Source organism: Rhodamnia argentea, chromosome 3 (assembly GCF_020921035.1).
Source record: "Rhodamnia argentea isolate NSW1041297 chromosome 3, ASM2092103v1, whole genome shotgun sequence".
NCBI lineage: Eukaryota > Viridiplantae > Streptophyta > Magnoliopsida > Myrtales > Myrtaceae > Rhodamnia > Rhodamnia argentea.
In genome coordinates this window covers 18,346,677-18,358,992 of record NC_063152.1, presented here as the reverse complement: position 1 = coordinate 18,358,992, position 12,316 = coordinate 18,346,677, and the positions used below count along the sequence as shown (strand labels likewise).

Genomic DNA, 12,316 nt, shown 5'->3' with positions numbered 1-12,316 from the left:
ATAACAAGAATGTAAATGCCTATCATCGGGAAAATTGCAACATCCACAATAACTGTGTTTGGTAATTTAAGATGGGCGTGAACGAACGAATAGCAAACAAACAGAGAAGAAAAGTGTAATCTGACTCTCCTTTGGAGATGAACATTAAAGACAAAATGATGCAGAGGAAAATTGAGTTAGTTAGACTGTTCAGAATACCTCTTGTCAAACCATATTTTGTACATAAATAAGGAAGGTATTGGCAAACTCATATCATCGATCGACTATCTTTGCCAATTAGATGATACATGCCTTAACCATCTCTCTTCAACCTCGGGCAGTCAAGTACGGTGAGTTCACAAGATTCTGGCACACCCAACACGCACTCCAGTGATCCACACCCATAGAGATACAATTCTTTCAGATATCGTAACTGAGACAGATCGGATTCATTTAAGCTTTTGATGAAATTGCATTCCCAGGTTCCTTTTCCAACGCGCAGGGTCAAATCCTTCAGAGCACTTAGCCTTAGAAGCCCGTCTATGTTGTTGGGTTCTTCCACTGAACTTCCGACTATAAATAGACTAACTAAATTGGTTAGATTTGAGAAGTCAGGGATTGTGGTCATCGACTTCGATGAAATTTTTAACGACGTAAGACTCTTAGGAAGCTCCGGCAGCCGTTGAATTGAATGACAGCCCTCTAAATCAAGTTCTTGGAGATTTGTAAGCTGATTGATGGTTGTCGGCAATCCACTAAAGCAGCCAAAGGCTAAATTTAGAATTTTCAAGGAGGATAGTGCCCCAATCTCACTTGGAATTTCCCTCTCTAGCGGCGCATAACGCGCATTTAACTCTTCGAGATTTTCCAACATTCCTATGGTTTTCGGAAGTTCGCTTATGCTGCTACAATGCAGATTTAGTACCTTCAACTTTTTCAGATTTCCAACACAATCAGGTAATATCTTGATTGTTGAATCCTTCATATCCAACTCGACCAATGATTGGAGCCTCCCAATCGAGTTTGGCAGCTTTTCTAAACTGAGACGTGGGAGCATAAAAATTTTCAACCTTTCTAGTTTTCCAATGGAATAAGGTAATTCTTTGATTCTCGTATCATTGATATCCAGCTCGATTAGTAGCTCCAATTGTCCAATAGAGTCGGGAAGCTCTCGAAGTTCCCCGCATGTCAAGATTAGATGCTTCAGCTTCACTAAATTACCAATCGAGTAAGGCAATACTGAGAGTCGTTGAGATCGTATTCTTAGCTCTGTCAATGATTTTAAACCGCCGATGGACTCCGGTATTGACTCAATGGCTTCACACCGTATTTCTAGGTAATCAAGATGCTGCAGACTGCCGATGGACTCATCAATCTCTCTTAGCTGAGGGCATCTAAGAATCAATCTCTCCAATCGCAAGGTTGGGGAGAATTTGAGCATCTTTCTAAGGGATGGACAATACTCGAGTTGTAGAACTTTCAACTGTTGTGATACCTATAAAGCAGTTGAGTTGAAACTCAAAAATTGAGGAAGAGTAAATTTAACGCAAAAGTATGTCATAAGATCATACCATGATTTGACACCATCCTCCCCAGTCTTCAGTAATGTTTCTCCCAGAAAGATTGAGAACCACTAGGTTCTTCAACCCAAAGTTTGTGGCTTGAAATTTCGAAGGGCAATTGCTCCAAGAGAGCCATCTTAACTCTAAGAAAATATCTTTAAAGTCTCCTTCGAAGTTTCCACGGTCCAATTGAACGAACCTAAGGTTGACCATCCTCGCAAATTCCTTGCGTTTAAAAATGTATGTCACATCAGATTCGGGCATACCAAGATTGAGCGCCACTATGTTTTCATTTCCCTGGAAGATAAAGGGAGAAATCAGTGAGTACACGTGTCATTTTGACTTGAAGATAGATTAAAAATGTGATGACGCTAATGGATGAACTGGAAAACATTTAGAGGTGAAGATTACCATTTTACTCTGCACTACACGAAAGGCATCCTTAGGAGACCACAATCTGCTGCCCCTTAGATGGATTTCGTGACTTTCTGGGCAGACGATATGCCTTCCGAGGTCTCGAAGTTGGTCGTGCATCCATAGTTTGTCACCTTTGATTATCTTTATCAAAGACATACGTCTGAGGATCTTGATTTCGATTTCAGTGGAATACCCAAAAACCGCATCCCAATATTTAATTGCAGTTATTTTCTCTTGATTGATGAAGAAACATGCAATATCAAGATAAATTTGTTGTTGACAAGAGTCCAATGCCTCGTAACTTATGATCAACTTCTTCTTGACATCCTCATTTAACACCTGCTTCAACTTCTGTAGAACATGATCCCATCTACTTCGGGATTTCCCACGAAGTGTGGAACCTATGACATCGAGAGCCAACGGAAGTCCTCCAAGAGCATTGACTAAATCACCAGAAATATTCATGTAATCAAAAGGCGGCTTGGCAAGACCCAAGGCACGCTCACAGAAAAGTTGAAGAGCATCATCACGATTCATCTCCACCATTTCGTAGAATGAGAAATTTCCATGATGTGACTCTAGTATGCTGTCATCATCACATTCAGCTTCCAAGAATTCAATATTCCTCGTCGTTACGATAATTCTACTTCCTCCACCAAACCAGTTGGGCTCGTCTGCAAGTTTCTTGATTTGGTCCTGATTGTTGATGTCATCAAGAACAATCAAGACTTTCTTGCCACGAAATCTTGTCTTGATCATGTCATCCACTTTAGCAGCGGAGAGGTCTGTGCATCTAAGATGGAGAATGTCGGATAACAATTTCTTTTGTAAGTCTAATATATCATGAGTCCGAACATCTTTAAGAAAGCAGCAACGATCTTGAAATTCAGGGGAGATTTGCCTGAAGATGACATCAGCTAGTGTCGTCTTTCCGATGCCACCCATACCATGAATCACGATATACCGTACATCAACAGCTCCTAGATCTAACAGCTTCATAACGTGATCCCTTCTATCCTCAATTCCCACCAAATGATTAGGCACGTCCGGTAGTCTTGTCCATAACAGACTAGAAACCTCTTCCACCATGAGGTTTGTAAGTTTATGAAGGCTGCCAAATACATAAGATGCAATCATCTCAGATTGAAAAACCACATAAACGGAAACCGTGCACGCATTACGTGGCACTAGAAGGTTATCATCATATTCGAAGTAATTTTCTTTGAAAGCAACCAACAAAGAAGAACTGATCATCAAGCTGTGAGCCGTTTGGAAGTCGCTCTGGCATATTGTCACCTAACTAGGGCTGCGCACAGTTGGGTTTGAACAGGTTGGGTGCCGCCCATCCATTTCAGGGGAACATTATTATTATTTTTCTTCAAGAGGAGGAGGAGGGACCTTATTCACGTAAAGAAGCTCCTTACTGGGCTCTCTTGTTTTGGGCCTTATTAGTATAACAAGAGGAAGAAAGATCTAACATCAAACTCAATCTAATTTTTCAGGAAACATATTATAGGCTATAGGATCGAGAAAATTGTGCCAAAAGTCCTTAACTTTATGCATAGAACGCAATTGAAGTTAAGAAACTTAAATTTGTTTATTTTTCACAAATATAAGGTCTTTCTATTTTATCACATCTTAGGTTTTAACAGTAATTGTTATCAAAACTTGGTCTTAAAAGTGAAAAGTCAATTGGTGCAAGAAACCTCGCCCTATGAGCAAAATTTCTGCCTCGCTCATCGCGTCAAACCCAACCATACATTACAAAAGGTTGGACAGCACCGAACTGAATCAAATTTTCATTCTTCTAAAGGGACAAGCAATCGAAAATGTTAATAAGAAAATAAAGTCAATAGAGAAGCAAACTGTACCCGTGATCTTTTAGATTCCTTCCTCTAATTCTGGCAACCTCTCTCAAAGCCTTCTTCCACTTCTCTGCAAAATCCTTCCCGTACTCGGTCTTGTGCTTCCGAAGGGCTTTTCGATATAAGTTAGTCTTAAGCTTGACGTCATCCGCGTCCACATCGAAGAAGATAGGGAGGATCACTTTCTCATGGTCATCTCTCGATAACTCCAATATGCGTGCCAGCTCACGGAGGCACCACTTGCTTGAAGCGTAGTCTTTGGAGAAAATTGGGATGTAAATCCTGGACTCGTTGATCGCTTGCAAGAGGCCCTCTTCGATCTCTTCGCCAAATCGGAGCTCTTCGTTGTCTTTGAAAGCACGGATCCCCGCGCGGATCATGTCATTGTAAAGACAATCGGCGATGGTTAAGTGGGTATCGGGACCTCTGAAATTCAGGAACACCTCGTAGCCCCTTCCCGATCCGTCATCGCAGCTACTGCTTGTCGGAACTGCCATCTCCGACTCTTTTCCCTCCCACTTTCTCTTCATCCTGGTAGGACAACGGAGGGTTGGATCTCCGAATTGAGTGTGCCCGGTGACTTGGGAAATCTGAGTCTGATCCTCGTAGAGACTTGATAAAGCAACGGAGGGAGACCGCCACCTTCCTCCGCGTTTGCCTGGAAGTCAGCTGCGGCCTTCCTTCATAAGTGAAAAAACCGTTCACACTGACAAAATGATGGATCAAAGTCTTCTAAGAGGAACACGCGGAGAGAGAAAGAGAGAGAAACACGTTTTACGCGGAGTGGGGACAATCCCTTCCATTTAAAAGCACCTATTCATTTTTAATATTGGACTAATTTACTTTTCAAATGTTGGATTCCTTTTTTTTTGGGCGAAATTTTGTGGGGTTCCACCATAAGTATTGATAGCACAAATTCAATTTTGTTGGTATATATAGAGGTCGAGTTGTTCCTCAAATTAATACAAAATATATATCGTTCCGGGCTCATTAATATTTTTTTTATGCGTATATCATGTTGAAAAGATTCAATAGTTGCTTACGCACGTACGTACCAAACATAATTTATGCATTTTAAAAAGTGAGTTAATTAGGGGTGCAAATCAAGCTGCTAATTTGAGCTCGGCTCAATCTTTGCTGTTTCAAGTAGCTTGTGTGGCAAAATAAGGAGATCTGATTCAAAAGCTGTAGAGACGCAATATTACCAAGCATGATTGAATGCTTTCCTAGTACGACACTTGATTTTATCCAACAAGTCATTAACATAAAAACTTCATTACAGTTTCTGATCGCAACGGGGCACTTTTTCTGGCCAAAAAGTTCCGTTTTTGGTATTTCTTGAAGAATTTCAGGTTTCATAGCGTTTCAGGTATACCAAGATATCAATTTAGCCAAAAATCCAAGGAAGTCTTTAGAGTTGACTTTTTGGTCGGACGAATGAAGTCAACTCTTAATCAACTTTCTCCAGAAAAATAAAAACTCAAAATCAACTCATTTTTATGTTAATTTCGCTTTGACATTGTCAATTCTATAAAATTCGATCAAAAATCGACTTTTCTCCAAATTTGAAATATTTTCGATTTATGGGCGACCAAAATGCCAAACGGGTCCCTCTCATAGAGCTAAAGAGTCCTCACAGAGACCTCAGCTGATTCTTTATGGAAGTTGCGGAACGTATGTAGTTCCTCCTTCACAATGATTCCGACAAAGTTGAGATCTTTGTAAACATTTGATTCTCGAATGCGTTGTCTTTCCTGGTATTTTCCAAGAACCGAAATTGCGAAACCCCGTTGCGCGTAGACAAAACAACCTTCAGTGCTTTCTTCTTTGCCTTCACGAGAGGGTCGGACAAAGACTTGAGGATGGACTTGTATATGTTTTAAGCAAAGAGAAAAATGAGCCCCACATTGTTTCTCAAGGCAGTTCATTCTCTCTCCTAACTCAAACAGGGTCGATTGGGTTAGACTTTCCAATACTTGGGTCCACATAACACTTGAATCTCGCAAAAAATCAATGGATGTGATTGCATATGGATATAATCGTATACCATGAACAATACAGATATTTCCCTTTTATAATTATTTGACAGATCAATCAATATCACCATACGTTGCAAGAATGCGCAAAGTATCATATTTTCCAATGCCAACTGGAGTTACATGCAAAAATTAAAAAGTTTTGAAGTCCTCGTGGAGATCCATTATTTTGTGTTTCGACGATTCTTGGCCCTCTTCAAAATGCTTTCTCAAAAGATTGTAGAAGGATCGATATAAGGACCAAAGACTTCTCAATTTCTCCCTTAATATTTTTTTCTTCATTTCGTTAGCAAATATCTTATTCATTGATGCCAAGCCCAATCCTTAACTAATTACGGTTGAATTACGGTTGAATCGACTATTTTTGTTACCATTGTACTGTAGCTTCCATTGGTTGTCCAAAATATTTGATAGAATAAAATGAAAAATCTTAAGAGATTGAGATTCACTACAATTAGGGAGGTAAATTTACATCCTGAATTTTCTGCCTCTAGAAATTGACACATCTCTAGCTCCATTGGGTTGGGTCTAAATATATTTCTCATTTGTCTACATTGTTCGCTTACGCGCGCGCATCCATAAATTTATGATGTTATCATGTCGTGGACATGTTATTACGTAATTTTTCAAGGTGGGCACCAAATTTGAAATCGAACAGTTGGCAATGGTCTTACATTTTGGTAGGGGAAAAAGTTAATTACAATTAGAGATGAAAGGTTTTAAAGATGGGTTCCAACTTTCCACAACTTTGGTCGATTTTTGCTCAGGGGTAAAATTGCCCCAGCACAGCAACCTGAGCCATTTTATTGATTTGCGCACTAAGATGAACATCATATACATATCGCATGCCCCTTACTAAAATGTTACTACAAGGATTAAGCTGTCTGACATTATTGGATCACAAAAAATAACAGTGGAATAAACTATGAGGCAGGGTAGACTATTTGGAGGAGGTATGCTAATCAATGATCTACTGATATACAAAGATGAATAATAAGCAACTACCAGGATCCCCAACTGAATTTTCTGATAGGAGATGCACAATTGTAGTTTTGGGAAGAGATGATAGAATGAATAGAATTTGCATGGAGTCTTAATCTCCTCAGCATCTGAGACTGACTGGGATTGCCTCTGATGCGACGAACTTCAAAAGAGAGATGTTATACCTACCCTTTTCCCATGCCGATAATTCTCTCCGCTTGCAGCTGTGGATACGAAAGCAGAGCTTGAAGAACCACTGATTATGATTAGATAGATCAGATCATGAGTTATGGCGTCCATGTCCACAACACTAGCAAAAGGAAGCTGCATCAGGGCACTGAAGCAGACACTTAGCCAAACTTCAGCGATGCCCAATTGTTGCCATTTTAACTGTCTTATTAAACTGAATTACATGAATTTGCCCAATATCTTCCTGACAATGTTTTAGAAATGTTATACTACATGATTATTCCTGAGGTACAGAAGCCCTTTTACAATGTTTTCTCCTAAATGTACTATGTCAAATGCCACAATTTTTAAACAAGATCTTCAGCTGCTCAGATTGACTCGGTTTCTAACTCTTTTTTGCTTTCAAAAATTCTGTGTTCATATGAAATCTTTCTGATGCATCTTCTCGAAAAATAAGATTATGGATATATAGCTCTTTAATGAGTAATCTCATAAATTTTGATCTGTACAACCTGTTTCGGACCATGTCAGAGATGAAATGCTGAAGGCAAGGACAGGCAGATGGATGAAAGCTAATTTTCTACCTTGATAAAACTTCAAGGATATCCGGCCTCTCCTGTGTTGATAAAAATTACAGAATGGAAGTCTTCAAGCATCAGATAAGCCTGGGCTACTGCTTCACATCAAATGTAACTCGATTAGAACTAAAAGCACATAACTGGACATATATGAACCCATGACGTCGGAGGAAAATAAAAGACCACCTCATGCAGCAAAGATGTCATGATACAAATGAGAAATCGCACTATGCTCGATGACACCGGACTGAAACCATCAGTATCCATCGACGCTGTTGTAGAGCTAAAGATCAGCTTAATACACTTCTTCTAAGCTAATTCAGCAACCAAAAAGCAATTCATGCAATCCCAAGTTTTGTTACCTTCTTTGATACATATGTAGTTTGTCCAATAATGTGCATGCAAAGTTCTAAATCAAGGAAAAGTCATGTCTAGCAATTTATGGTCTGCCTTAAAGGCTATTCTCCATACTAAATGCTTGGTAGAAAATTTTTGTCGAAGCATTTAGAATGGCCGTGCACTTTTCAACAGCAGTTGACAGTTAGTGTGCCATTGGAAGAGAGTACTTTTTGTTACCATGTAAAATGAAATTATTACCCTGTTTCTGCAAGCATAAATGCACCGGTTAAAACTTTTCGACACCATTTTATTCAGTAAAAGACTGCACCAATGAACAACATACCATTTGTGAGACATACCATTTGATATATTTCACATGACCACCTTATAAGTGCTACGGATGCAAGAAACTAACTTGATTGATGACATAAGTCACACCTTGTGTAGAATTAGCAACCCAGTTTTGTGGAAGGGCCCTATATCTATTGGTATTGACGACCCAATCTGCTAAATGGTTAGACTCTCTTGTAGGGTGGGCCAACTGAAGATCTGAAAGTTGGGTCAGTGGCTCCCATCATTCGTTGACAAGCACAAGCGCGTCCGAAGTAAAGTAATATGATCCCGCGAGATAGCTTATCAAGGTGAAATCATCTTCAGCCAGAACCTACTTTGCTTCAGATCGAGACCTGAAGTACTTGAGGATCTCGAAGCAAGCAAGAGTTTCAGCATGAGCCGTGGAGTTCACCCTTAGAATTGCACAAATCGGCGGTTTTCTTAGAGAAGTCGAGACAGATAAACAATGACATGATGATGTCGATGATTAGATGATGATAACCTGTATAGCAGATGATTATTAATGAACTCACTTAGTCGATTGATTTTACTCGTAACAGATGTCGAAAAGCTCCCTCCCAAGCAAAGAGATAAAAAAAGTTCTCAAGGCACATCCTGTGCTTGCCATCATTGGAAAATTGCAACATCTACCCTAACTGTGTTTGGTAATTTAAGATGGGCGGGAAACGAATGAATAGCAAACAAACAGAGAAGAAAAGTGTAATTTGACTCTCCTTTGGAGATGAACATTAAAGAGAAACGATGCAGAGGAAAATTGAGTTATTTTGTATAGATGGGTTTTTCTTAATGTTGTTTCTTCATTTCGTTAGCAAATGCTGGAACGTTACGCCTATTTGTGGGCAAAATTGATGGCAATATTAATTATTATTTTTATTCCAATATTTATTCTGATAATAAAGGGTATATTGAATTTCCTAATTAATTCTATGAGGAAGTTTTGGTAACTCTTCATACACCCTTCAGAATGTAGGACAATATGTCCCTTTGACGAACTCTAAAAAAAGTCTCCAAAAAGCTCTCTCTTGTTCAAGACTCTCTGTGGGTATCGACAACGAACGATCGGCAGATTCGCGTCGATTTCTCGTATGCAATTGGGCTTTTAATCTGTGGCTATCAAAGTATGTTCTTCTTACGTAATATACCTTTGATCAGTAATTCAAGTCGATCTAGGGCTTGTATTCAGATGTAATCCGCTGCGTATTTATACGCATTTCATCGGGATCCGTTTCCCTCGTTGGTATCAGAGCCTGTTATTTCTTGTTTCCTGATCTACATTAGATGATTGTGCCCTTTACGCCATGTTTCTAGTACTGCTCTCAGAAGTTTTTTTTTTTTTGTATGAACAGTGCTTTGCAGTACGTTTTGTGGTGTTTTATGAAATTTTCGTTCATTAAAAGTGAAATCTGAATACATGGTTAGAAGCTAGTCATCAATACAAGTCGTTTGAGCAGTCGGCCATCACGAGGCGATGCCAGACGACGCCGGACGCGCCATACGCACTGGGATCGGGTCCCTGAAGCAGTGAAGATATGTTGATTTTTCGTGCGTTTTTTCCGAGTAAAAATGGAACATGAATATATCATTAGTCTCGTAGCGTCGAGACGAGTTTTTTGAGGGGTTGATCGCCGCCAGAGGCTGCCGAAAAAGCCCGCACGTGCCGCATGGGCCAGAGGGGTCCAATGCGCGTGGGCCTCACGCACCCACGTGCGCGGCGCGTGCTTTTGTACTGATCCGGGTTTTAACCTATTCTTGAACTGGTTTTAACCTATTCTAGAACCGGTTTAAGCTATTCCAAAACCCGGTTCGGCATTTTAAAAAGTGAGTTAATTAGGGGGTGCAAATCAAGCTGCTAACTTGAGCTCGGCTCAATCTTTGCTGTTTCGAGTAGCTTGTGTGGTAAAATAAGGAGATCTAATTCAAAAGCTAGTACAGAGACGCAATACTACCGAAGGTCGATGCAATATTACCAAACATGATTGAATGCTTTCCTCGTTTGGCACTTGATATTATCCGACAAGTCATTAACATAAAAACTTCATTAGAGTTTCTGATCGCAACAGGGCACTTTTCCTGGCCAAAATGTTCCCTTTTTTTAGTATTTCTTGAAGAATTTCAAGTCTCGTAGCGTTTCAGGTATACCAAGATATCAATTTAGCCAAAAATCCAAGGAAGTCTTTAGAGTTGACTTTTTGGTTAGACGAATGAAGTCAACTCCTAATCAACCTTCTCCAGAGAAATAAAAACTCAAAATCAACTCATTTTTATGTTTAATTTCACTTTGACATTATCAATTTTATAAAATTCCATCGAAAATCGACTTTTCTCCAAATTGGAAAATTTTTCGCGGCGACACAAATGCCAAACGGGTCCCTCTCATAGAGCTAAGGAGTCCTCACAGAGAACTCAGCTGATTCTTTACGGAAGTTGCGGAGAACATGTAGTTCCTCCTTTGCAAAACCCCGTTGCGGTTATACAAAACATACTTCGGTGCTTTCTCCTTTGCCTTCGGGGTCGGACAAGGACCTGAGGATGGACTTGTCTATGTTATAAGCAGAGAGAAAAAGGATGTCCATCGTTGTTTCTAAAGGCAGTTCATTCTCTCTCCTCCTAACTCAAATTGACTCGATTGGGTTAGACTTGCCAACACTCCGGTTCACAAAACACGCGGATATCGCAAAAAAATCAATGGATGTGATTGCATATGCATATAATCGTATACTGTGATCAATACGGCTATTTATCCTTTATGATTATTTGACAGGCCAATTCCTATCGCAATACTTTGTAAGTATGCGCAAAGTATCATATTTTATAATGCCAACTGTAGTTATATGTAAAAGTTGAAAACTTTTGAAGTCCCGGTTAAGATCTATTATTTTGTGATTCGACAGGTTCTGGCCCTCTTTAAAATGCTTATTTAAAAGATTGTAGAAAGATCTGTATAAGGACCAAAGACTTCTCAATTTCTCTCCCTCAATGTTTTTTCTTCATTTCGTTAGCAAATATACTTATTCATTGATGCCAAGCCCAAACCTTAACTAATTAGGGTGGAATCGACTATTTTTGCCAATGTAAGGAATTTAATCCACAATGCCTCTAATGGATCGATGGGTTTGAGCATTTGGTACCATAGTACTATAGCTTCGATTGGTTGTCCAAAGTATTTGATGGAATATAATGGTAGATCTTAAGAGATTGAGATTCACTACAATTAGGGAGGTAAATTTACATATTGAATTTTCGGCCTCTAGAAGTTGACACATCTCTAGCTCCATTGGGTTGGGTCTACATATATTTCTCATTTGTTTAGATTGTTCGCGTGCGCGCGCACATCCACAAATTTATGATATTGTCATGTCTTGAACAAGTTATTGCGTAATTTTTCAAGGTGGGCATCAAATTTGAAATCGAACAGTTGGCAGTGGTCTCACACTTTGGTAGGGGGAAAAGTTAATTATAATAAGAGATGAAAGGCTTTAAAGATGGGTTCCAAACTTTCCACAACTTTGGTCGATCTTTTCTCAGGGGTGAAATTGCCCCAGCACAGCAACCTGAGCATGCCATTCTATTGACTTGCACGCTAAGATGAACATGACATACATATCGCATGGCCCTTACTAAAATGTCACTACAAGGATTAAGCTGTCTGAGACTATTAGATCACAAAAAATAATAGTCGAATCAACTATTGAGGCAGGGTAGACTATTTCGAGGAGGCATGCTAATCAACGATCTATTGATATACAAAGATGCATAATAAGCAACTACCAGAATCCCCAGCTGAATTTTTTGATTGGAGATGCCCAATTGTAGTTTTGGGAAGAGATGACAGAATGAATAGAATTTGCACGGAGTCTTAAATCTTCTCAGCATCTGCGACTGACTGGGATCGCCTCTGATGCGGCGAACTTCAGAAGAGAGTCTGTTATACCTGGCTTTTTCCCATGCCGATCACTCTTTCTGCTTGCAGCTGTGCATCTGAAAGCAGAGCTTGAAGAACCACTGATTATGATTAG

General features: G+C 39.6%; 2 protein-coding genes across 2 annotated transcripts in view; both read right to left on the bottom strand.

The window, feature by feature from the left end:
• LOC115731775 (disease resistance protein L6-like) overlaps nucleotides 1-12,316 on the bottom strand; it is a 47,610-nt gene that overhangs the window by 18,733 nt on the left and 16,561 nt on the right. The gene's annotated exons all lie outside the window — the stretch shown is intronic.
• Nucleotides 1-12,316, bottom strand: part of LOC115732622 (disease resistance protein RPV1-like) — a 50,938-nt gene that overhangs the window by 22,063 nt on the left and 16,559 nt on the right. The window contains exons 2-7 of the mRNA XM_048275823.1: nucleotides 7,879-7,881; nucleotides 3,830-4,425; nucleotides 1,953-3,069; nucleotides 1,551-1,838; nucleotides 1,332-1,474; nucleotides 833-1,262 (exon numbers count right to left, since the gene is read on the bottom strand). Coding sequence (XP_048131780.1) covers nucleotides 833-1,262; nucleotides 1,332-1,474; nucleotides 1,551-1,838; nucleotides 1,953-3,069; nucleotides 3,830-4,353 — 2,502 coding nt within the window. The 5' untranslated portion in view covers nucleotides 4,354-4,425; nucleotides 7,879-7,881. The remainder of the gene's footprint in view (nucleotides 1-832; nucleotides 1,263-1,331; nucleotides 1,475-1,550; nucleotides 1,839-1,952; nucleotides 3,070-3,829; nucleotides 4,426-7,878; nucleotides 7,882-12,316) is intronic.